Source organism: Muntiacus reevesi, chromosome X, assembly GCF_963930625.1.
Source record: "Muntiacus reevesi chromosome X, mMunRee1.1, whole genome shotgun sequence".
Classification (NCBI taxonomy): Eukaryota; Metazoa; Chordata; class Mammalia; order Artiodactyla; family Cervidae; genus Muntiacus; species Muntiacus reevesi.
This window is the reverse complement of record NC_089271.1, coordinates 62,062,483-62,087,767: the sequence shown is the minus strand read 5'-3', so window position 1 is coordinate 62,087,767 and position 25,285 is coordinate 62,062,483. Positions and strand designations below refer to the sequence as shown.

The following is a 25,285-nucleotide window of genomic DNA, read 5'->3' as shown; positions in this document are numbered from 1 at the left end:
TTAGGAAAGACTTTATCCCATCAAATAAAAGTGAGGTTTGTCAGGGGGCCAGGAAAAGCCAAGCGGCTGTCTTGGATTTCCCATAACCCTGATATACAGCCATTATTTATCCATTTTAAATTCCCTAATTTAGGAGTAGATGAGGGATTAATTTTTGTAGAAGTGGAATGAGCTTTGTCTATGTGTGCCATAGTCTTCACAGATCATTGTGAAATAATACTCAGTTTACCAAAGTAACAAAAGATTTTAAAAAGAAATATAAATCACTTAAAGGCAAAGAAAGTTAAATAGTCTGTTATCAAAAAGCAGCATTCTAAGAAAACTTCATTCATTTAACAGGGAGAGAAAACCAAATTCCAGTTTGGTACCAACTTATATTCACTGTGAAACAATAGTTACTCACTTAGCCACAGTAACAATAAAAGATTTCAAAGGCAGTTTAATGTCTTAAGAAACTTGTACCATGCACAAACTCTCTTCCCAGAGTCCACTTCCCACAAAACTTTCTTTCACTTTCTGTATTCATCACTTTATTTGCCCATTCAGAGAACAGCCACCAGTAAGTTCAGACTTACTTCATTTTCCCCTCAGTCAGTTCAGTTCAGTCACTCGCTCAGTCATGTCCGACTCTTTCTGACACCATGGACTGCAGCATGCCAGGCTTCTCTGTCCATCAACTCCCAGAGTTTGCTCAAACTCATGTCCATTGAGTCAGTGATGCCATTCAACCATCTCATCCTCTTGTCGTCCCCTTCTCCCACCTTCAATCTTTCCCAACATCAGGGTCTTTTCAAATGAGTCAGTTTTCAGCATCAGTCCTTCCAATGAATATTCAGGACTGATTTCCTTTAGGATGGACTGGTTGGATCTCCTTGCTGTCCAAGGGACTCTCAAGAGTCTTCTCCAACACCACAGTTCAAAAGCATCAATTCTTCGGTACTCAACTTTCTTTATAGTCCAACTCTCACATCGATACATGGCTACTGGATAAACCATAGCTTTGACTAGGTGAACCTTTGTTGGCAAAGTAATGTCTCTGCTTTTTAATATGTTGTCTAGGTTAGTCATAACTTTTCTTCCAGGGAGCAAGCGTCTTTTAATTTCATGGTTGCAGTCACCATCTGCAGTGATTTGGGAGCCCAAAAAAATAAAGTCTGTCACTGTTTCCATTGTTTCCCCATTTATTTGCCATGAAGTGATGGGACCAGATGCCATGATCTTAAGTTTTCTGAATGTTGAGTTTTAAGCCAACTTTTTCACTCTCCTCTTTCACTTTCATGAAGAGGCTCTTTATTTCTTCTTTGCTTTCTGCCATAAGGGTGGTGTTATCTGTATAACTGAGGTTATTGATATTTCTCCCGGCAATCTTGATTCCAGCATGTGCTTCATCCATCATGATATACTCTGCATATAAGTTAAATAAGCAGGGTGACAATATACAGCCTTGACGTATTCCTTTCCTGATATGGAACAAGTCTGTTGTTCCATGTCCAGTTTTAACTGTTGCTTCTTGAGCTTCATACAGATTTCTCAGGAGGCAGGTCAGGTGGTCTGGTATTCCAATCTCTTTAAGAATTTTCCACAGTTTGTGGTGATCCACACAGTCAAAGGCTTTGGCGTAGTCAATAAAGCAGAAATAGATATTTGTCTGGAACTCTCTTGCTTTTTCTATGGTCCGACAGATGTTGGCAATTTGATCTCTGGTTCCTCTGCCTTTTCTAAAACCAGTTTGAACATCTGGAAGTTCACAGTTCACGTTCTGTTGAAGCCTGGCTTAGAGAATTTTGAGCATTACTTTGCTAGCGTGTGAGATGAGTGCAATTGTGCAGTAGTTTGAGCATTCTTTGGCATTGCCCTTCTTTGGGATTGGAATGAAAACTGACCTTTTCCAGTCCTGTGGCCACTGCCGAATTTTCCAAATTTGCTGGAATGTTGAGTGCAACACTTTCACAGCATCATCTTTTAGGACTTGAAATAGCTCAACTGGAATTCCATCACCTCCACTACCTTTGTTTTCAGTGATGCTTCCAAAGCCCCACTTGACTTTTCATTCCAGGATATCTGGCTCTAGGTGACTGATCACACCATCCTGATTATCTGGGTCATGACGATCTTTTTTGTATAGTTCTTTTGTGTATTCTTGCCACCTCCTCTTAATATCTTCTCCTTCTGTTAGGTCCATACCATTTCTGTCTTTTATTGTGCCCATCTTTGCATGAAATGTTCCCTTGGTATCTCTAATTTTCTTGAAGAGATCTCTAGTCTTTCCCTATTCTTTCCCATTCTATTTCCCTAGTCTTTCCCATTCTATTGTCTTCCTCTATTTCTTTGCATTGATCATGGAGGAAGACTTTCTTATCTCTGCTTGCTATTCTTTGGAACTCTGCATTCAAATGGGTATATCTTTCCTTTTCTCCTTTGTCTTTAGCTTCTCCTCTTTTCTCAGCTATTTGTAAGACCTCCTCAGACAACCATTTTGCCTTTGCATTTCTTTTTCTTGGGGATGGTCTTGATCCCTGCCTCCTGTACAGTGTCACAAACCTCCACCCATAGTTCTTCAGGTACTCTATCAGATCTAATCCCTTGAATCTATTTGTCACTTCCACTGTATAATTGCAAGGGATTTGATTTAGATCATACCTGAATGGTCTAGTGGTTTTCCCTACTTTCTTCAATTAAGTCTGAATTTGGCAATAAAGAGTTCATGATCTGAGCCACAGTCAGCTCCCAGTCTTGTTTTTGCTGACTGTATAGAGCTTCTCCATCTTTGGCTGCAAAGAATATAATCAATCTGATTTCAGTATTGACATCTGGTGATATCCGTGTGTAGAGTCTTCTCTTGTGTTGCTGAAGAGGGTGTTTGCTATGACCAGTGCGTTCTTTTGGCAAAACTCTTATTAGCCTTTGCCCTGCTTGATTTTCCCTTAATAGAATTAAATTCCATTCCTTATACCATTTTATTAAAAACACACATCCTACTTTCCTTCAGCAACCATGAACTGTCCTTTATATCATCATTCTGTAGATTGGTAAACATAAATCACCCAAAGCTCTTATGTTATTTGCATTTTCTTCCCTTAAAAGTTTCTTCACAGTGAGTTCTTAAGATATGTCTATGTTAATCAGATTAACAGACGTTAATACCAGGTATTAATTTAATAGTGAATATTTCCCAGTTCACATGAACCTGAAATTCATTTAGTTTCATTTTTCTTGAATTTAGAATTATTTATAAGCACTTACTTGTCTTTAGGCCAATTAAATAGAGCTCATTGACAAAATAACCTCAGCAGTATTAGTCAAAGATAAAGACACACACTGAGACATACATAAATCTGGATCAAGATCTCACAGTTTTCACTTCAGATTTAAAATGTCTGTTTGCCCTTTTTTTCGCCTTGGCTTGAAGTTCTACTAATTTGCTCACAGCTAGAGTCTCAGGCAGAGTGGGCTCTGTATCTCAAAGACATGATAGGTGTTAACCTCAGGTTTTTTTTCCTAGGTATGTTTCTGTTTTCTCAGGTAGGGTCAGAGCTCTTAAAAAAAAAAAAAAAGGTATTTTAATAAGCCGGCTTTTTCCTAATTACTTGCATGTACAAAAAGAACCAGTTTTATAATTTCAAAAAGATTTCATTTTAACCAGTTTTTTCCCCCTGGGTCTAAAGAATATCATGGCCATCCAGTGTCAAAAATGTCATCTCTCCTTTTTGTAGTCATAGTTTCATAGCTAAATTTAAATTAGAGTGCTCAAATTGGCTCTGATGACAGGGGCAGACTGACTGATAAGATGGTGTCCCCGCAGGGACCTTTTTCTCTGGGGAGGTGGGGTCTTAGTTTGATCAGAAGAATCTGAAGGAGTAAGAGAACTGGAAGGATTAGGGGAAGCTTGGTTCTTTTCCCACTTTCTTCTCCTCCCCCCACCGCCCCCACCCCTAGAGATAGGAGGAGTTAGAAGGGGATTCTTTAGAATGTTAGGAGAGTTTTTTTCCTGGCTTTTGATTATAGGAGAAAGTCCTGAGCTAGGAGGTCTGATGGAGAGGGAGAGACAGAGGGGGACAAGGGGATAGGGCAGCAACAGAAAGACATGTGGCATGAATCCTTTAGGTCCAGATTCTGACTGAGTGCCATAAAGGTTTGAGCATAAGGAACAGCAAAAGAGGTCAAGGTGGAAAATTATGTTCTAATTTAAGCATGCCATTCAGAGGCCATTTTTCTTGCTTCCCCAATTTGTATTGGCTCCAAGTGTTCTTGCAAAAGAATGTGAGCCTTTTCTTTTTTAGGATTTTCAGGGTCAAATTTTTTCCAGGTCCTGAGAATACAACCCAGAGGTGAGTCTGAATGTGGTTCTTGAGACATACCTGAGCCCATTCTTGGAATAGGGGTACCAAGAGTTCACTGGCCACAGAAAGAGTCCCACATGTCCCAATGAACCCTCTGCGTGCAAGAAGGCACCGTGCGGCTAATGGCCAACTGTCCCAACAGTTGCGTCCAGTAGTGAGAGGTGACCCCTGAACATGTGACACTGAGTGGCACAAAACCCTGTGGGCTAGGAATAAGCCTAGGCACAAACAGTGTGAAAATGTACATGGTGACTAGGGCCAGAAAGGACAGAAAAGAGTTTCCCAGAACCAATAGTGACTCACCTTTTAGCAATTCTCTGAAACATGGAAGGCACTCTCTAGGATGATTCAGAGGTTGCTCCTAGGTTCCTGTAAATTAATCCGGACAGAGAGAGGAAAAGTGAAAGCGACAGAGAAGGAAGACAGGCTGAGGAATCCACCTTGTAGTCCTGCCAGGAAGGCGGTGGCCTGGGGAATGGGCTCAGTGTTTTGCTTGAACCAATATGTGCCTGACATTATGCATAGAAGTTGTCTTGCTGAGGGCAGATGCTCTGATAGCCTGGTCTGTTCCGTGACCCCCTTATCCTGCCTTGGGAGTCTTTTCTAGTGGCTTTTAAGTGCCTGACCTGTGCCTGCACAGTTTTATTGGCCTGGTCCTCAGCTCAAGGGAGAAGGAGGAAAAAGGAAAAGAGAGCCCTCACCCGTTTGGGTGGTAACTACTGGGGTACTGTGGGCAGTGGAGCCTTTGGAACACACCAGAGAGTAACTCTGGCAGAGTTCCTTAATTGCTTCCACAGTCACTTGCCTGTTGGCAGAGGGCCCAAGGAAAAAGGAAAGAGGAAAGGAGAGTGGGGGCTCTCTCACGGGGAAAGTAGTCCCTGTACAGGCCACCAAATGTTGAGACACTCCAAGCACGAGTTGGAAAAGAATATCCAGACACAGAGCATTTCAGAAGGGAGTGAATTAATTAAGAACAAAGAACAGAGATAAAGTGGGCACTGCAAGTGAAGCAGGCAGACCTCCTGACAGACCAGGGAGAGTTGATGGTTTTTTCATAGGTTAATAGCCAATTTGTACAGATAGCCTCAAGACAAAATTCCTGCTAGAAGGTTGACGTTAGGTGATTGATTGGGACACTATAGAGTATTTACTGGAGTGGGCATCTTTGCTTAAGTGGGAGTAAAGAAGCTTGTTAGTGATGATCAGGGGGCTCTTGGCAAGGTTACAAAGGGGTTCAGTCAGCTTTGGAGGTGACCTTGGTTCTGGGCTCTGCTGAGGCCTTGGTGGCCTCACACCTGTGGCCTGGGACAGGACTCAACAGAGTGTGAGTGCCAAAGGGTGATTTTTCCTTCTACATTTATTAATTCCTCCTACCTTTATTAATCGGACTTACTCAGTAAAGAAGAACTTTCCCTTTTCTTACCTCCTTTGTTGCATTTTTATTTTAATGTGTCACAGTCTAACACCATCATTTTCCTTTTTGATCCTCAAACTGTTCCAAATTTGTCACTCTGGCTCCTGTGTCCTTTTGGCATGACTCCATTAATCTTTGAGCACTTCCTTGCTTTTTGACACAAGATGTTCCAGGCTCATTCTGCCTTCCCTGTCCCGGACCTGGTATGTTATTTGTCCAAGGAGCCCTGGTTCCTTTTAGTGGGGAATGGTGTTTAGAAACTGGATCATCATCACTTTTAGGCCCTTTCAGTGGAGAGAGCTTAAAAAAAAGAATGACTTTTTAATAATACCTTCAATTCAAATCTAACACCATAGGGTCCCCCCTCGTCTTCCCCCATTTCATATTTGTATCTTGCTTCTCTTACAATGAAAACTCTGGTCCCCAACACCTATATATATATATATATATATATATATATATATATATATACTCTTCAGAATTATAAGACCAATACCAAAAAAAAAAAAAAAACCAACCAAACAAACAAAAAAAAAGACCAACACCACTACCAACAATTAACCTTAGTAAAGTTCCTTAGTTCTTTGCAGTCTTCTGTCCTTAGACTATATCCTATTAAGGATATAAAGTGTACTGTTTAAAAATTACGTGAATCAAAAAAAAAAAAAATTACATGAATCAGGGACTTCCCTAGCAGTCCAGTGGTGAAGACTCCATGCTTCCACTGCAGGGGGCGCAGGTGCAATCCCTGGTCGGGGAACTAAGATCCCACATGCCGTGCATCCTGGCCAGAAATAAGAAAGAAATTTTTTAAAATTACATGAATCATTTTTTTCCTCTGTGGAGTTTTTTTCCATTTATATTCAAGTTTAGGATTTGCTTTTATCATCCTTTTTAGTAAAAACGATACATTATTTTTAAAATATGTAAACTTTCATGTTTCAAGTCAAAACTATATAAAAGGCTATTTCCAAAAAAAAGAAAAGCTATTTCCAGACAAGTCTTGCTCCCATGCCCTGTGCCCCATTGCCATCCACTCCCTGTAAGTACCCATTTTCATTAATTTCTTGTTTATCCTTCCTGTGTTTATCTTTTTTTTCAGTTGAAGTATAATCGACACTAACACATTAGTTTCAGGTATACAGCATAATTCACTACTTATACTTCCTGTGTTTCTTTCTGCAAATATATGCAAATGAGTGTATCTGTTCTTTTTTTGTTGTCGTTAAACACAAAAGATAGCATACTATATATATTCTTTTCACCTTGCTTTTTTTTTTCACTTACTAATATAGTCTGGAAACCACACTGTGCCCCTTAATAGCATTCCTCCTTGGTTTTTTTATGTCTACTTATTACTTCATTGTATGAATATTCTGTGGAATTTTTCTTTCTCAGAGACAAATGTTGGTCTGGGTCAGAACAAGAGAGGAAAACAGAAAACAAACCCAGGAGGAGACTGGAATATTTTAATAGTAGTTACATTTCTAGACCAGATGACAAGTCTGCCAAAACCTGCATGTAGCTGAAATGCATTTTGGTAATGAAAAGTTGATAGAATACTATTGCCTAACTAATAAGACAAAAAAAGCAAAGTGGAGTGCTTTTTAATGTATCTTATATAGTCCCTTGAATCTTGTGCTTAAGGAAAAGCAGGTTCAATGAGGTAGAGACTTGTAGAATGTGGAAGGGGATTTCACTTACTATAAATATTAAAGATGCCATTCTTGACTCAAAAGTGGTTTTGCATTAATTTACTATATGACCCAGCAATTCCACTCCCAGGTATATACCTGAGACAGTGGATACACAAAACCTACATGAAGGTAGAAACAATCCAAATGTCCCTCAACTATGAGTAGATAAAATATGGTGTACCCCATACAGTAGAATATTATTCAGTAATAAAAAGAAATGACTACCCATATTTGCTGCAAAATGAATGAACCTTGAGAACATTTTGGTAAATGAAAGAAGAGTTCCAAATGGCCACATATTTTATTCCATTTTTATGAAGGACTGGGGGTGGGAACAGGGGATTAACTGCATGAGGGATCTCTTTGCAGTGAAGGAAATGTTGTCAAACTGAATTTTGGTAATGGTTGCATGACTCAGTAAATTTACTCAAAATTGTTACATTGTACATTTAAAATGGGTGAATTGTACAGTATGTAAATTATACCTCAATAAAGTGGTTTTTAAAGACAAAAAACATGGTTTTGCTCTTCCTTGTGCACTTACTCGTATACCAGCATTATTTACAGTTGCCAGCCAAGATTAGGTCTTTTGCAGGGAGGAGGAAGGATCGAACCTGTGCCCTCAGTAGTGAAAGCACAGTCTTAACCACTGGACCACCAGGGAATTCCTTAGTTCATTTTTAAAACAAACAGGAGGAGATTTTCCTGAGATAAGTGGAAGAGGCAAAAGATATTAAATGCAAAATCTTTCCTAGCTCCTAGCACAGTCAAGCCTGTAACATAATAGGAGCTTGATAATTGTTTACTGAATATAGTGTAATAAGTGAGAAAAATCACCAACAGGGAACTAACTGGTCCATCACTATTGAAAACCAGGATATGAAGCTAAATCCTGGAGATGAATAGGCGAGGGGGTGGGCAGGAACTAGAGAATCAGTGTTAGCAGGACAGACAATTCCTTACGCTGATTATGTGATGTAGAAAAATAAGTACAGTTACACATAGGTGCCATGTGCAATATGACAATTATAGTTATTTCATCCTTTGCAAGCTGAAAAGCATTTAAAAACCACTCACTTTCCCTGGTGGCTCAGATGGTAAAGAATCTGCCTGCCACAGCAGGAGACCTGGGTTCGATCCCTGGGTTGGGAAGATACCCTGGAGGAGGGCATGGCAACCCATTCCAGTATTCTTGCCTGGAGAATTCCATGGACAGAGGAGCCTGGTGGGCTTCAGTCCCTGAGGTTGCAGAGTTGGACAAGATAACAATTAACACATACACAAGACAAAGGGGTGGTGGTGAGGAATTGCTTGGATTTTTAGAAAGCAACAGACCCAGTAAAATCAGAAAAAAGTTTATTAGCATTCCTTATGAAAAATTTAAAAGTGATATTAGCATGTTAGTCTTCATATAAATTAAATATAAAAACCAAGATGTCAGTGTATACTTAAGACTAAATAAATCAGGGACTTCCTTGTTGGCACAGTGGTTAAGACTTCGTCTTCCAATGCATGGGGCTGCAGGTTCCATCCCTGGCCAGGGAGCTAAGATCCCATATGCTTGGCAGTCAAAAAATAAAAAAATAAATAAAACAGAAACAGTGTTGTAACAAATTAAAGACTTTTAAAAAAAAGACTATTAAATCAGAGCAATACAAAACCACTCACTCAGACTTGTGGATCACACCTCCATTTATTAGAGAACACAAGTTTGCCCAAACCAAACCCAGGCTTACATTTGGGAATTTGACAGGGAAAGGAGGAGCAGGAGGCACTATTAAAAGCTAACTTAAAAGATTTCAGTAGCTAAATAGAAAGTTTCCAGAGACCTAGGTGACAGTCATGTTTCTAGCCCCTTTCAACCATGAAGTCCTATGAGCACCCAAAGTGGCATCAATCAGAACATCATGAGACTGGAATACACTTCCATTTGACTGTATTTGGAAAAACCCAGTGACTTTACAAAAGGGCAGCGGGCACAGTGCCCAGAAGCCAGTTGACCTCCACAGTGGCCACATTATGGTAATAGCCCCCCTTTCCAAAGTGCTATTGAGCCTTAGTTGAAGAGGGCCACACTCACCCTCTTCCAGTTAACACACTGCTCATACGGAATCCCTGCCAGCCTCAGGAGACCCTGAGTTGAACACTGGAAAATAGATAACAGTACATTGGAACTGAGAAGGGAAGCGCTGGACAACAGTATTCATCCTGGATCCTCCACAGCTTCAGACAATTAACATTGTAGACATACACACCAATGGAATATTGCGTGAAGTGGCGGGTACAGGGATGAAGGAAAAAGAAAAAGCACTTTAGTCCACTGTGAGAGGAAAGGGAAACCAGAAGAAAAGGAGAAAGAATAGAGTATTTAAATAACCTTTTATCTTCTATCAACACTTGATATTTGCTTGACCTCCAGGTTCCAGATTCTCAAAGAGTAGGGTTAACAGATTTAGCAAATAAAAATACAGGATGCCCCATTAACTTTGAATCTCAGATAAACAAAATAATTTTTTAGTGTTAAGTATGTCCCAGATATTGCACGGTACACACTTACACTAAAAAATTGGTTTAAAAAATTATTTTATCTGGCAACCCTATCCAGGAGGTTCAGTCAGCTTGAGGTTACTCTGATCATATCCTGTCAAAGAGCAAAAGCAAGACAATCACAGAGCAAAGCACAGGCACTTCATCCACCCCAAGGGGAGGTATGAGATCCTTTTAGCTCCATTTCCCAAACTCTCAAAAATCCCATGCTATTCTGGCAGGATGAGAGGACATGTGCATGGTGGAGTTGCTGACCACTATCTGCCAGGTAAAGAAGTCTTCCTTCCATATCAAATGAAGAAGGTCAAAAATACAGCTGGGGGAAGGAGCGGCAGGTCCACGGGGATACAGAAGTCAACTCATCTCACCCCAGAGCAGACTGAGGAAAGTCAACAAAACTGCCACAAGGGTGAGGACAGCCCCCTCGGCCTGGAAACCCAACAAACTCCAACACTCCTAGAGCAAACTCAAAAGGCACACAGGGCTGAACACACACAAACAGGGAGACATAGAGAGGAGGGAGGAACAGGAAGAGAGCAGAGTAGCCTTTATAACTCAGAGGAATGACTTTATGACTCAGAGGAATGACAACAGAAGAGACATCTCGGAATCACAGAACCCCTTGAGAGGGACTGGCAGGACATCTTGTTTGATTGTTTCATTGGTTTTATTTAGAGGGTTAATCTTCAGTGGTCTTTCCTTACAGTGGAAGGGTGATGTGAGAAGAAAGGGCCACACAGAAGCCTCAGAGACACAGTTTTTCACTTCACAGGGCCCAGAGTGCTAGCAGAATCAGAAAGCAAATCTTAACATCAGATCCCACAGCCAATGTACTATTATGACTAAGTGCCAAACCCACCTCCTGAGGATTGGAAGAGGAATCAATAACAAGGCCATGGCTGGCAAACATTCCTCTCAAAGGCACGGAGAAGGAAAAATCACAAAGAATAGGACCACATTATGCTTTTTTAAGTCTCCACCATTGGAATACCCAGTCCCCAGTAACCCAGCATCTCTGAAACTGTGTTTCCAGAGATGTTAATAGGTGCTGCATGGGGCCAAAAAAAAAGTTCAGTGAAATAACTTTGGGAAATATTGCATACTTATTAAAAGTTATAAAACTTCCTGCAGTAAAAGAAACTATTTGGCATTATTTAAATCAATGATTCTTGCCTTATTTGACCACAGAACCGCTTTTTGTTTTAGGTAAGAAGCAGACTTATTAAGAGAGAAACACACTCCACAGATGGAGCGTGAGCCATCTCAAAAGGCCAGAGGCCCATAGAACCCTTTTAAGAAACATCTGTTACGATCTCACAGAACTCTAGAAATGCTGCTTAACCATTATTGCAAAAGCATCTCATCTCAAGAATGGAAAGAACATGTCAACACTGGGAACACCCAGGAATCACACCTAAAATGGTTTCCAAAAATTAGTTTATCAGAAAGCCTCAGGCAATGATTTGAAAACTTGGAGAACCCTGTCCATCTGTGAGGTACTAGCTCAATGATAAACACATCCAGGAAAGCTGAAATTAGATTTCAAACAGTCAGGCAAAAGCCTACAAAGAACAGTACTAGGCTGATCTGCTTAGTTGTGGCCTGGCCAGTGCCAAAAAGAACATCTGGTGAAGTCTCCTCTCATCACTTCGACAGGAGAGACACACTCTCTCACTCTCAAACTTTCTCTAAAAGGTTCAGACTGAATTTCAAAGCAGCCAAGTACAAACTAGCCTCTCTTCATTCCTCCAAAAACCAAATAACCTGGAGCCTAGGGTTTCCAGGAGAAGAGATAAGTGGCTCACGCTGGCAATGTTAAATGCTATCAAGGGAATTTCCCCTTTTTCTCTGTGGGTGCAGTCCCCAGGTAACATCCCAAAAGCTATAAGAAGACACACTTCTTGGTGTTCTTCTTTGTGGCAGGGTAAAGCACAGCCCGGATGGCTTCCAAAAATACTTCACGGACCCCATCTTGCATCAGGGCTGAACATTCCAAATACTTCACAGCCCCCACCTGCTTAGCCAGGGAAGTGTCTTGCTGAGGAGTTGTGGGCACTAGGCTCTGTTCCTTTAGCTTCTTCACTGTCTCAAGGTCACTCTGCAGGTCCCTCTTGGTGCCTACCAGCAAAACAGGTACGTTGGGGCAATGATGGGAGACCTCGGGGTACCATTTATGCCTCACATTGGCATAAGAAGATGGGTTGCCAATGGAAAAGCAAATGACGAAGATATTGGTCTGGGGGTAGGAGAGTGTTCGCAGTCGGTCATACTCTTCTTGGCCTGCTGTGTCCCACAGGTTCAGGATGACCATCTGGCCATCCACAGATGTCTGGGCACTATAGTTGTCAAAGACAGTGGGGATATACTCCTCAGGAAAGGCATTTGTTGTATAACTGATGAGGAGGCAGGTTTTACCTACAGCCCCATCTCCCACAACCACACATTTGATCGTCTGCATTCTTCCCTTGGAGTCCTATGTATAAGAGAGAAGGAAAGAATGTTCATAGAATTTGGTTAATCTAGGGAGCCTAAGCTATATAAATATTTCTCCCTGAGAAGAAAGAAAGGAGATAAGACCCTCCCCCCTCCACCCCCACTACCTGGCCTCCTAACACCATAGAAGCTGGGAAAGGTTGTATGGGGCAAGAGTTCTTACCATGGAGTCCATGGCCTGCTAGAAGATAGGCTTCAGAGGATTCTAGAAGCCACCTCTGCAGTTGTGCACAATATTATGTGTATGTGCATAAGTAAATTTTTCTGGAAAGAAGATCCAAAGCTGTCATCAGACTCAAAAAGGACTGTGAGCCCCACAAGATTAAAAACTATTATATACAAAGGTTACAGTATTGTCATAAGTTCTCACATATACTGTACCAAAGCTACAAAAATATTATAGGTACTAAATAAATGTTAACTAATTTTTTAAAATCGGTGCAGAAAGAAGATTCCCAAGGTTGAAACAAAAGGAAAGATAGCTCTCACTTCGGATCTGTGACTAGACTCAGCAAAGATACACTCTGTTCCTGAAAAACTGTTGTTTGTTATTGTTCAGTCGCTCAGCATGTCTGACTCTGCGACCCCATGGACTGCAGCTCGCCAGGCTTCCCTATCCTTCACCATCTCCAGGAGTTTGCTCAAACTCATGTCCATCAATGATATCTAACCATCTCATCCTCTGTTACCCCTTTCTCCTCCCACCTTCAATCTTTCCCAGCATCAGGGTCTTTCCAGTGAATCAGCTCTTCGCATAAGGTGGCCAAAGTATTAGACCTTCAGCATCGGTCCTTCCAATGAAAATTCAGGGTTGATTTCCTTTAGGACTGACAGGTTTGATCTCTTTACAGTCCAAGGGACCCTCAAGAGTCTTCTCCAGCACCACAATTCAAAAGCACTAATTCTTTAGCGCTCAGCCTTCTTTGTGGTCCAACTCTCACATCTGTACATGACTACTGCAAAAACCATAGTGGCATCAAAATACTGGAGAGAAAAGTAGGCCAGTCAGATTCAGCCATAGAGAGAAGGGGCTAAGAGTGCAGACTCTGAAGTCAGATCGCCTGGAGTCAAAAACCAGTCCTCTCTCTTCCTAAGCTCTGTGAACTTGGGCAAGTTTTTAACCTGAAGCTTAAATGAAAGAATGCATGTGCTGTACTCATTAGTGCCTGCCACATAGGAAGTACTCATTAAAGTGTTAGAAGCTACTATGACTTCACAAAAATTACTATTCTGCTGGGGAAGGCAAAAGTTATATAATGTGATTATAACGCTAGACAAACTCTTCTGTCTCATCCCTTCTGTCCTTATCTGAGTAAAACTACAGTTCATAACACCACTATATTCTTGTCCATTTCTTCATGAATCGAGTATTTGTGAATTAATGATGAAACACAGATGCTCTCCAAGGAACATATTTACTATGAGCTCCCATGTTCCCAGGTAGTGCTAGTGTTAATGAACCTGCCTGCCAATGCAGGAGACACAGGAAATGTGGGTCGACCCCTGGGTTGGGAATATACCCTGGAGGAGGGCATAACAAGCCCTCCAGTATTCTTGCCTAGAAAATCTCATGGACAGAAGCTGGCGGGCAATAGTCCGTAGGGTTGCAAAGAGTCAGACATGACTGTAGCGACTTAGCATGCACACATCCATGTTTATACCCCCATATTAATATCCAGTCAATGTCCTGCTGTGTCAGTGCCCCCATAGCACTCCATTTTCTTTAGCTTCTTAACTACTGCCCTAATTTCAGACCTGATCCTCATAGCATTAACTTCAAGTATCAGAACATGGAGGAAAGGGAATACATTATCATATGTATTTGATTACAGAAAAAAAAATTGAGAATCAGTTTCTCACCTTGGGAACTTAGAGGAATAGATATATCCTCCATCCTGTTGTCTTTTTAGGCCCATATCATAGCCAAAAACCAAACCAAACCAAACACTTCATTTTGGGTCAAGGTAAAGAAAAGTTAGATTCCCTGATGGTTTAGAGGGTAAAGCATCTGCCTGCAATGCAGGAGACCCGGGTTTGATCCCTGAGTCGGGAAGATTCCCTGGAGAAGAAAATAGCAACCCACTCCAGTACTCTTGCCTGGAAAATCCCATGGATGGAGGAGCCTGGTAGGCTACAGTTCATGGGGTCGCAAAGAGTCAGACACGACTGAGCGACTTCACTTTCCCTTAAAGAAAAGTTAGCCCTCTCAGTATACTTTGCAGAGGCCCACTAGGAATGGCTTTCTGCTCACTCACACAGCCAATTCTGACCAGTGAGGCATTCCCCCTAGAAGTCTTCCTTTCCTTGGCACAGGTCTCACAGCTAAAAGTCCAGAGCCTAGTAGGCAACCATCCCAGAGTATTCACTGATCATCAGCTCTGTCTTTTTCCATCTAGGAATAGACATGAGGATCAAACATACAAGGTCAATGGAAATAATTTGGCCAGCTGATGTGAAGAACAAACTCATTAGAAAAGGCCTTGATGCTGGGAAAGATTGAAGGCAAAAACGGGGACAACAAAAGATGAGATGGTTGGATAGCATCACTGACTCAATGGACATGAATTTGAGCAAACTCTAGGAGATAGTGAAGGACAGGGAAGCCTGGCGTGCTGCAGTCCATGGGGTCGTGAAGAGTTGGACACTTAGCAACTGAACAACAACTATGGAAATAGGGCAAAGTCACCATCGCATTCCTTGAAAATAACCTTCCTTGGCTTTCCCAGTTTGGATTAATTTCTTTTTCCTCAGATAGCAATTACTGCCTGTATGACTCATCTTCCCAGCCCCCTCTAGGTACCATTCAGAGTGACTGCTTTAAGGACAATAGTGCATCTGATGGGGGGCGGGGGAGGGGCGGTGCTACTGAACCAGAGCAAAACTCTCAGGCACAAAGACCATTTTGCACCCTAAGTTTAGCTCCTCATCTCTATAACTAGGAAAAGTCAACTACACTCTTTTCTACTAGTTTACATCTACCAGTATTCCTGGTATCTATAATAAAATGATCTGCAGATAGGCACTCAAGTCACACTGATGGTGGGCCTAGATGATGAAATGTACCTAGAACATCGCAGGTCTGAACAAAACAAAACATAATCACCTGGAGCAGACTCTCAATGAAAGGGAGGGGTTCAGCAAAAGGAGGGAGGTGCTTTGTACAGCTGATTCATTTATCCAGCCTACATATTCATTATACGATTTTCTCTGCTTGTGTGTATATTTGAACTTCTCCATAGTTAACAAGTTTAAAAATAATACTAAAAAATATAATCCAAGAGAACTGAAGATAGGATCTCAAAAAGATAATTTCACATCCATGTTCACTGCATCATTATTCACAATAGCCAAGAGGTGGAAGCAACCTAAATGTCCATCGATGGATAACATATAAAGAAATATCTATCTATCTATCTATCTATCTATCTACACCACACACACACATAGATAGATAGATAGATCAGCCTTCAAAAGAAAAAGTAAATCTTTTCATACACTACAACATGGATGAAACTTGAGGACATTATGCTAAGTGAAATAAGCCAAGTCACAAAAAGCCAAATATTGCATGATTTCACTTATATGAAGTATCTAGAATAGCCAAACTCAGAAACAGAAAGTAGAATAGTAGTTGCCAGGGGCTGGGGGAAGGGGAAATGAGGAGCTGTTTAAGGGGTATAGAGTTTCAATTTTTCAGGATGAAAAAATTTTAAAGATCTGTTGCACAAAAATGTGCATACAGTTAATGTACAGTTTAAAATGGTTGAAAATACTGAAAATAAAAACAATACTTTTTAAAGGGCTGGGAGCTCTGAGAGAAGGCTAGGAGGCAAATATTCTGTTTATCACTGTTAGGAGAAAAGCTTGTTTCTTTCAGCTCCAGGATCCAGCACAATGCTTTCTCCTTACAGATGACCCATAGCTTTCCTCTCATCACCACCACTATCCACCCACTCTCCCCGGTACTACTATGCACAATGTACTGCTAGGAGGGACTCAAAAAAGGGTTAAAAACAACAAATGATGACAGAAGCTTATAGTTTTATGGTAAAGGTAGGACTTTTATAAAAAGGTAAACAATAATACACAGTAATGCATGGCCCAGAGGAAATAGTTGGTATGAGGAAGCAAGAGGAAGTTTAAAACAAAGCCTGTTACAGGCATTGTGTAAAATACTACCACATATCTTATTTAAGTTTCATAGTAGCACTGTGAAGTAGATACCAACTCAGTTCAGAGATCGTTAAATATGCCTCTAAGATTGGAAACAAAGTGGCCTCAATCTGCAGAGACCAACATCTCAGAAGGCACTCACTTTTAACCTTGGAATTATAGTTTCTTCTAAATCTTCCAATCTCATCTGACGAAGCATCCTTCTTCAGATGTACACTGCCTAGCAGTCAATTTTCTCCTAAGTTAGGCACACAACATAAAAGACACAGTAACAATAAGGACAAGAATGCAGTTCAAAGTGTTACTATTTCTAGCACATTCTCCCCTAAGTCTCACCCTTTCCAGAAGTCTAATGCACTTTAAATCACTCTGCAACTTTCTGAAACAAAACAATTCAGAAGACTCTCATTTTTATTTACTACTTTCTGCAACTTAGTTACCTAAGTCCAGGAAGCTTTTTCACATTTAAGACTGATTCTTTTGGTTCAAGTCCAGTCAAAGACAACTTCGAGAATCTCGGGAAGGAAGGAAGCCGTGTGAACACTCCCCAACTCGGAGCCAGGGGAGACTATCCCCTGCCTGGAAACCTAAACCAGAGAGGCAATTGTAGTGACCCATCCATAGCTACCACAAGCCCGCTCGGCACTTCCTTCGGAGCCTTTCCACCAGGGGTACTTGGTTCTGGAACTCCGGTTGGACTCGTGATCCTGGAACAGATAAGTGCCTAACGTCAGCTTAGCAGTAGGAAGAGCAGGCTCAATCTCCCCCGAATATATACAATTCATCCCATTCTCAAATCCCTTCCATCCAAGGAAGTGGATCACATACTAAGGCAACCGTCCTGGGGATGGGGAGACTCAATGAGAAAACAGCGAACAAGTGGTTCTCGATAAGGATTACCTGGCAAAGCGGTCGTCCTCCAGCGTCGTTCAACCGCAGCTCACATAGCCTCCCAGGTTTCTCAAGGCTGAGCGAACAAGGCGGGATCCCGACTTCATTCAGGCAGCGACCAAGTCCCACCCGTGTCGTCAGACGCAGTCCCTGCCCTGTGCCCCAAGACCTCCTGGGAAATGGAGTTCTAGCGCCCGCCGCGTGGTCTGCGAGCCACTAGCTTTTAAACTACACTTTTGGGTAGTCAAGGATCATTGAGGTGTGGAACCCAATACCAGTTCCTCGGTTCAGAAGTCCCCAAGTTTCACATTTCCTGTGGCAAAATGAGACCACTTCCTCCTGCGCAGACCCGTGTTTTCTCAAGACAAATATTAACATAAAGAGGCAATCAGGGAATTGAAAAAGTGTTAGGAAAAATGGAAGCAGCAAAAGAAAATGTGGTAGTGAATTAAGGCAGCTGTCACCATATATAAGTTTGTATTTTCTAGAGTTTTATATAAATGAAACCATAAACTATGGACTCTTTTTTTAACAGCTTTATTGAGATATAAATTCACATAACATTGTTTTTTATTTATTTATTTATTTTTATTTTTTCCCAATTATTTTTATTAGTTAAAGAATCATGAGAAAAGGTAGTCAGAATCATTTGAAAATAAAAGAGAATTCTCTGTATGTTATCCAAAAAAAAAAATCACATACCATACACCTCACTCATTTTTTTGTAGCCACGCATTCTGGGGAACAGACTCGCTCAGAAGGACAATGCAGATAGTGGAGTGCAGTTTATTACACCGTGGGGCCCAAGGCAGAATATCCTCTTAGCCAAGGACCCCGACCAGTTTTTGTGAAAACCTTATATACCTTAAGTGTATGTGCTCAAACCCACCTCCCCAAATTCCTTGAAACTAGTCTGGACAAGGTAAAAGAGAGATATGATCAAAGTTAACCCATGATTCATGTGTCATAAGCCTACATAGTTAAACAGTGAACATTTATCAATAGGCCTGTGGTCATACACTGATAAGCATAATGGGATTTATGACTTTGTTCTGTTACAGAGATAATTAGTATATTATTTTAGGTGACAGAGTATCTAGGTACAAGTCCTGAGGCTCCTTCATCCAGGGGGTCTGGTTTTCCATTGGTATGTCGTTTCCATAGATACTGGGCATATAGCTCAAAGTCCATAGTCTGGCCCAAGATGGAGTCCTGCTCTCAAGATGGAGCCTGTTCTGTCTGTTTCCTCATTCAATTTAAATTGTACAATTAGATAGCTTTTGATATACTACACTATTAATTTTAAAAAATTGTAGTAAATATACATAACACAAAATTTGCCACTTTAAAGTGTATAATCCAGTGGCATTTGGTACATCCACAATGTGTGCAACCATCAGGATTATCTATTTCTGAAACTTTTTTGTCACGATGTCAGGGAGTTTGTAATTTCCTCCATTCTGTCTCATCGCAACAAAAATTTGAAGTGATGGATGGACCAGCGATACAACCCTTGGATGGACCAGTGTTACAGTTCCATGTTACAACTCAGTTTTATTTAAAAAGTAAAGGAAAAATACATCCTCAAGGCATGAGGACATGCCTACCCAAAAGACTTCAAGAGAAGAGAGGCCCCCTGACCCAGTTTTGGCTCCTCTTTTTTATGTTTTTTCTCCTCCCCCTGGGCCTGCCCTATGTAAATTGGGCTAGCCAGGAGTGCTGTTTGTTTTACCTGAGGTCCTCAAACCAGTCCTTGGACCTTCCTTTGTTCTATTTTCCCAGGCTTTTCCCTTCCTTGTCTTTTAGCCACTGCCATTCTGGACACCTTTTTCCTATTCTAACTACCTAACAACCCCAAACAGAAACTCTTTACCCACTAAGCAATAGCTGCTCATTCCCCTCTTCCCACAGCCCCTGTAAGTCATCCTATAATCTACTTTCTCTCTCCATGGATTGAACTTTTCTGGCTGCTATTTATCTACTGATGGACATTTGGGTCATTTCCAAATTTGACTATTGTGAATAGTGCTGCAATAAACATTGGCATGCCAAAAGAAGCTGAACAGTTCTATTAAGACCTACAAGATCTTCTAGAACTAACACCAAAAAAAGATGTCCTTTTCATCATAGGGAACTGGAATGAATAAGTAGGACATCAAGAGATACCTGGAGTAACAGGCAAGTTTGGTCTTGGAGTACAAAATGAAGCACGGCAAAGGTTAACAGACTTTTGTCAAGAGAATGCACTGGTCTAGTAAACACCTTCTTCCAACAACACAAGAGATGACTATACACATGGATGTCACCAGATGATCAATACTGAAATCAGATTGATCATATTCTTTGCAGCTGAAGATAAAGAAGCTCTATACAATCAGCAGAAACAAGACTGGGAACTGACTGTGGCTCAGATCATGAATTCCTTATTGCTAGATTCAGACTTAAATTGCAGAAAGTAGGGAAAACCACTAGACCATTCAAGTATGACCTAAATCAAATCCCTTACAATTATACAGTGGAAGTGACAAATAGATTCAAGGGATTAGATCTGATAGAGTGCTTGAAGAACTATGGATGGAGGTTTGTAACATTGTACAGGAGGCAGTGATCAAAACCATACCCAAGAAAAAGAAATAAAATAGCAAAATGGTTGTCTGAGGAGGCCTTACAAATAGCTGAGGAAAGAAGAGAAGCAAGAGGCAAAGGAGAAAAGGAAAGATACATCCATCTGAATGCAGAGTTCCAAAGAATAGCAAGGAGAAATAAGAAAGCCTTCCTAAGTGAACAATGCAAAAAAATAGGGGAAAACAATAGAATGGGAAAGATTAGAGATCTCTTCAAGAAAATTAGAGACACCAAGGGAACATTTCATTCAAAGACGGGCACAATAAAGGCCAGAAACGGTATAGACCTAACAGAAGCAGAAGATATAAAGAAGAGGTGCCAAGAATACAGAGAAAAACTATACAAAAAAGGTCTTAATGATCCGGATAACCATGATGGTGTGATCACTGACCTAGAACCAGACATCCTGGAGTGTGGAGTCTAGGGGGCCTTAGGAAGCATCACTACAAACAAAGCTAGTGGAGGTGATGGAATGCCAGTTGAGCTATTTCAAATCCTAAAAGATGATGCTGTGAAAGTGCTGCACTCAATATGACAGCAAATTTTGAAAACTCAACAATGGCACAAGACTGGAAAAGGTCAGTTTTCATTCCAATCCCAAAGAAGGGCAATACCAAAGAATGTTCAAACTACCACACAATTGCACTCATTTCACCTGCTAGGAAAGTAATTCTCAAAATTGTTCAAGCAGAGCTCCAACAGTACGTGAACTGAGAACTTCCAGATATACATGGTGGATTTAGAAAAGGCAGAAAAACCAGAGATCAAATTGCCAAAATCAGTTGGATCCTAGAAAAAGCTAGAGAATTCCAGAAAAATATCTACCTCTGCTTCATTGTCTATGCTAAAGCCTTTGATTGTGTGGATCACAACCAACCATGGAAAATTCTTCAAGAGATGGGAATACCAGACCACCAGACCTACCTCCTGCAAAACCTTTATGCTGGTGAAGAAGCAACAGTTAGAACCAGACATGGAACAACGAACTGGTTCCAAACTGGGAAAGGAGTATGTCAAGGCTGTATAGTGTCACCTTGCTTATTTACCTTATATGCAGATTACATCATGTGAAATGCCAGGCTGGATGAAGCACAAGCTGGAAACAAGATTGTTGGGAGAAATTTCAATAACCTAGATACACAAATGACAGCCTCTGGAACAAAAGTGAAAGAGGAGAGTGAAAATGGTGGCTTAAAACTCAACATTCAAAAAATGAAGATCACTGAATCCAGTCCCATCTCTTCAAATAGATGGGGAAACAATGGAAACAGTGACAGACTTTATTTTGGGGGGGCTCCAAAATCACTGCAGATGGTGACTGCAGCCATGAAATTAAAACTGGGAAGAAAAGCAATAATATTAAAAGACTTGGAAGAAAAGCTATAACCAACCTAGACAGCATATTAAAACAGAGACATTACTCTGCTGACAAAGGTCTGTCTAGTCAAACCTATGGTTTTTCCAGTCGTGATGTATGGATGTGAAAGCTGGACCATAAACAAGGCTGAACGCCAAAGAATTGATGTCTTTGAACTGTGGCGTTGGAGAAGACTCTTGAGAGTCCGTTGGAATGCAAGGAGTTCAAACCAGTCTATCCTAAAGGAAATCAACCCTGAATATTCATTGGAAAGACTGATGCTGAAGCTCTGGTACTTTGGCCACCTGATGCAAGGAGCAAATTCATTGGCAAAGACCCTGATGCTGGGAAATGCGGAAGGCAGGAGGAGAAAGGGGAGACAGAGGATGAGATGGTTGGATGGCATCACCGACTCAATGGACATGAGTTTGAGCAAGCTCTGGGAGATGGTGAAGGACAGGGAAGGCTGGTGTGCTGCAGTCCATGGGGTTGCAAAGAGTTGGACACAACTGAGCGACTGAACTGAACTGAACTGAACTGAGCAACTGAACAACAAACATTGGCATACAAGAATATGGTTTTGTTGATTTTCTCTATTGTTTTCTATCTCACTGATTTACACTTTGATCTTCATTATTTTTGTTAATTTTGAGTTTTATTTGCACTTCTTTTTACTGAGTTGAAAGCTGAAGTTATTGTTTTGAGATTTTCTTCTGTTCTGATACAGGTGTTTAGTGCTTAAAATTTACCCCCTAACTATTGCTTTGGCAGAATGTCATCAGTTCAAAATATGTTCTTACTTTTTTGATTTCTTCTTTCTCCCATGTGGTATCTCAGTTCAGTTCAGTTCATTTGCTCAGTCATGTCCAACTCTTTGTGATGCTATGGACTTGGCATGCCACGCTTCACTGTCCATCACCAACTCCCAGAGCTTGCTCAAACTCATCTCCATCGAGTCGGTGATGCCATCCAACCATCTCGTCTTCTGTCATCACCTTCTCCTCCTGCCTTCAATCTTCCCCAACATCAGGGTCTTTTCTAAGGAATCAGTTCTTCACATCAGGTGGCCAAAGAATTGGCGTTTCAGCTTCAGCATCAGTCCTTCTAATCAATATTCTGGACTAATTTCCTTTAGGACTGACTGGTTTGATCTCCTTGCAGTCCAACGGACTCTGAAGAGTCTTCTCCAACACTACAGTTCAAAAGCATCAATTCTTCAGTGCTCAGCCCTCTTTATGGTCCAACTCTCACATCCATTCATGACTACTGGAAAAACCATAGCCTCGACTAGACAGATCTTTGTTGGCAAAGTAATGTCTCTGCTTTTTAATACACTGTCTGGGTTGGTCATAGTTTTACTTCCAAGGAGCAAGGGTTTTTTAATTTCATGGCTGCAGTCACCATCTGCAGTGATTTTGGAGCCCCCAAAAATAAAGTCTGTCACTGTTTCCACTGTCTCCCCATCTATTTGCCATGAAGTGATGGGACCAGATGCCATGATCTTACTTTTTTGAATGTTGAGTTTTAAGCCAACTTTTTCACTCTCCTCTTTCACTTTCATGAAGAGGCTCTTTATTTCTTCTTAGCTTTCTGCCATAAGGGTGGTGTCATCTGCATATCAGAGGTTATTGTTATTTCTCCAGCAATCTTGATTCCAGCTTGTGCTTCATCCAGCCTGGCATTTCACATGATGTACTTGGCATATAAGGTAAATAAGCAGGGTGACACTATACAGACTTGACATAATCCTTTCCCAGTTTGGAACCAGTCCGTTGTTCCACGTCCAGTTTTAACTGTTGCTTCTTGATCTGCATACAGGTTTCTCAGCAGTCAGGTTAGGTGGTCTGATATTCCCATCTCTTGAAGAATTTTCCACAGTTGGTTGTGATCCACGCAATCAAAGTCTTTGGCATAGTCAATAAAGCAGATGCTTTCCTGAAACTCTCTTGCTTTATCTATGATCCAAGGGATGTCAGCAATTTGATCTCTGGTTCATCTGCCTTTCTAAATCCAGCTTGAACATCTGGAAGTTCTCAGTTCACGTACTGTTGAAGCCTGACTTGGAGAATTTTGAGCATTACTTTGCTAGCGTGAAAGATGAGTGCAATTGTGTGCTAGTTTGAACATTCTTTGGCATTGCCTTTCTTTGGAATTGGAATGAAAACTGACCTTTTCCAGTCTTGTGCCGTTGCTGTGTTTTCCAAATTTGCTGTCATATTGAGTGCAACACTTTCACAGCAACATCTTTTAGGATTTGAAATAACTGGCATTCCATTACCTCCACTAGCTTTATTCATAGTGATGGTTCCTAAGGCCCACTTGACTTCACATTCCAGATGTCTGGCTCTAAGTGAGTGATCACACATTCATGGCTATCTTGGGTTATGTAGATCTTTTTTGTATAGGTCTTCTGTGTATTCTTGCCACCTCTTCTTAATATCTTCTGCTTCTGTTAAGTCCAATATCATTTCTGTCCTTTATTGTGCCCATCTTTACAGGAAATATTCCCTTGGTATCTCTAATTTTCTTGAAGAGATCTCTAGTCTTTCCCATTCTGTTGTTTTCCTCTATTTCTTTGCATTGAATACTGTGTTATCTAAAAGTGGATTGTTTGGTTATAAATATTTGAGGATTTTCCAGAGGTCTTTCTGTTATTAATAGGTAATTTAAATTCCATTATTCATATTTTCTGTGACTTGAATTCTTTCAAATTAATTGAAACTTGTTTTGTGGACTATAACATAGTCTTACCCTATCCTGGTAAATAGTCTATGTACAGTTGAAAAGAACGTGTATTTTGCTATTATTTGGTAAAGTGTTCTATAAATGTCAACCAGGTCAATTTGGTTTGTCATGTTGTTTGCTCTACTATATCCTTGCTGATTTTATGCCTACTCAATCAATTATTAAGAGGAGAGTATTGAAATATCTGACTAGGGCTGTAGATTTGTCTATTTCTCCTTGCAAGTTTATCAGTTTTTGACTCATGTATTTTGTAGCTCCTACATTAGAGGCACAAACGTTTAGAATTATGTTTCTTCATTCATTGATTTTCGGAGAAGGCAATGGCACCCCACTGGAGTACTCTTGCCTGGAAAATCCCATGGACAGAGGAGCCTGGTAGGCTGCAGTCCATGGGATCGCTAAGAGTCAGACATGACTGAGCGACTTCACTTTTCACTTTCATGCATTGGAGAAGAAAATGGCACCCCACTCCAGTGTTCTTGCCTGGAGAATCCCAGGGATGGGGGAGCCTGGTGGGCTGCTGTCTATGGGGTCACACAGAATCAGACACAACTGAAGCAACTTAGCAGCAGCAGCAGCAGCATTCATTGATTTCTTTGTCATTACAAAATCGCTTTCGTTATTCCTGGTATCTTTGCTCTGAAACTTACTTTCCAATATTAATATAGCTCCTGCAGCTTTCTTTTGACTAGTGTTATCATGGTACATCTTTTTTTTACATACTTTTAACCTATCTGTATCTTTGTATTAAGAATATTTCTTATAGGCAGCATATGATTGGGTCTTGCTTTTTTTTTACCCAGTCTGATCATCTTTACCCTGAAACTGGGGTCTTTAGGTCATGTACATTTAACATGATTGCTGATATGATTAGGTCTGAGTCTGTCATCTTGCTATTTTTTTCAATCCCCCACTATTCATTGTTCTTTTTCCACCTTCTTTTGAATCAATCAATAATATTTTTATTCCAATTTATCTCCTTTGTTGGTTTCTTAGCTGTACC

At 40.8% G+C, this 25,285-nt stretch overlaps 1 protein-coding gene across 4 annotated transcripts; it reads right to left on the bottom strand.

Annotated features, from left to right (window-relative positions):
- Nucleotides 1–10,952: 10,952 nt before the first annotated feature.
- LOC136153403 (rho-related GTP-binding protein RhoG-like) lies at nt 10,953–17,678 on the bottom strand. Of its 4 annotated transcripts, none has more exons than XM_065915196.1 (4): nt 17,565–17,678; nt 16,807–17,371; nt 12,655–12,755; nt 10,953–12,471 (listed from the first exon to the last, which is right to left on the bottom strand). In XM_065915196.1, exons 3-4 carry the CDS (start codon nt 12,664–12,666, stop codon nt 11,881–11,883), a joined length of 603 nt encoding a protein of 200 aa, XP_065771268.1. In that variant the 5' UTR covers nt 12,667–12,755; nt 16,807–17,371; nt 17,565–17,678; the 3' UTR covers nt 10,953–11,880. The 4 variants fall into 4 exon arrangements, with proteins under 4 accessions (XP_065771268.1, XP_065771269.1, XP_065771270.1 ...); XM_065915197.1 differs by having other exon boundaries at nt 17,105–17,371; XM_065915198.1 differs by having other exon boundaries at nt 16,807–17,251; nt 17,565–17,631.
- Between the last annotated feature and the right edge of the window lie 7,607 nt (nt 17,679–25,285).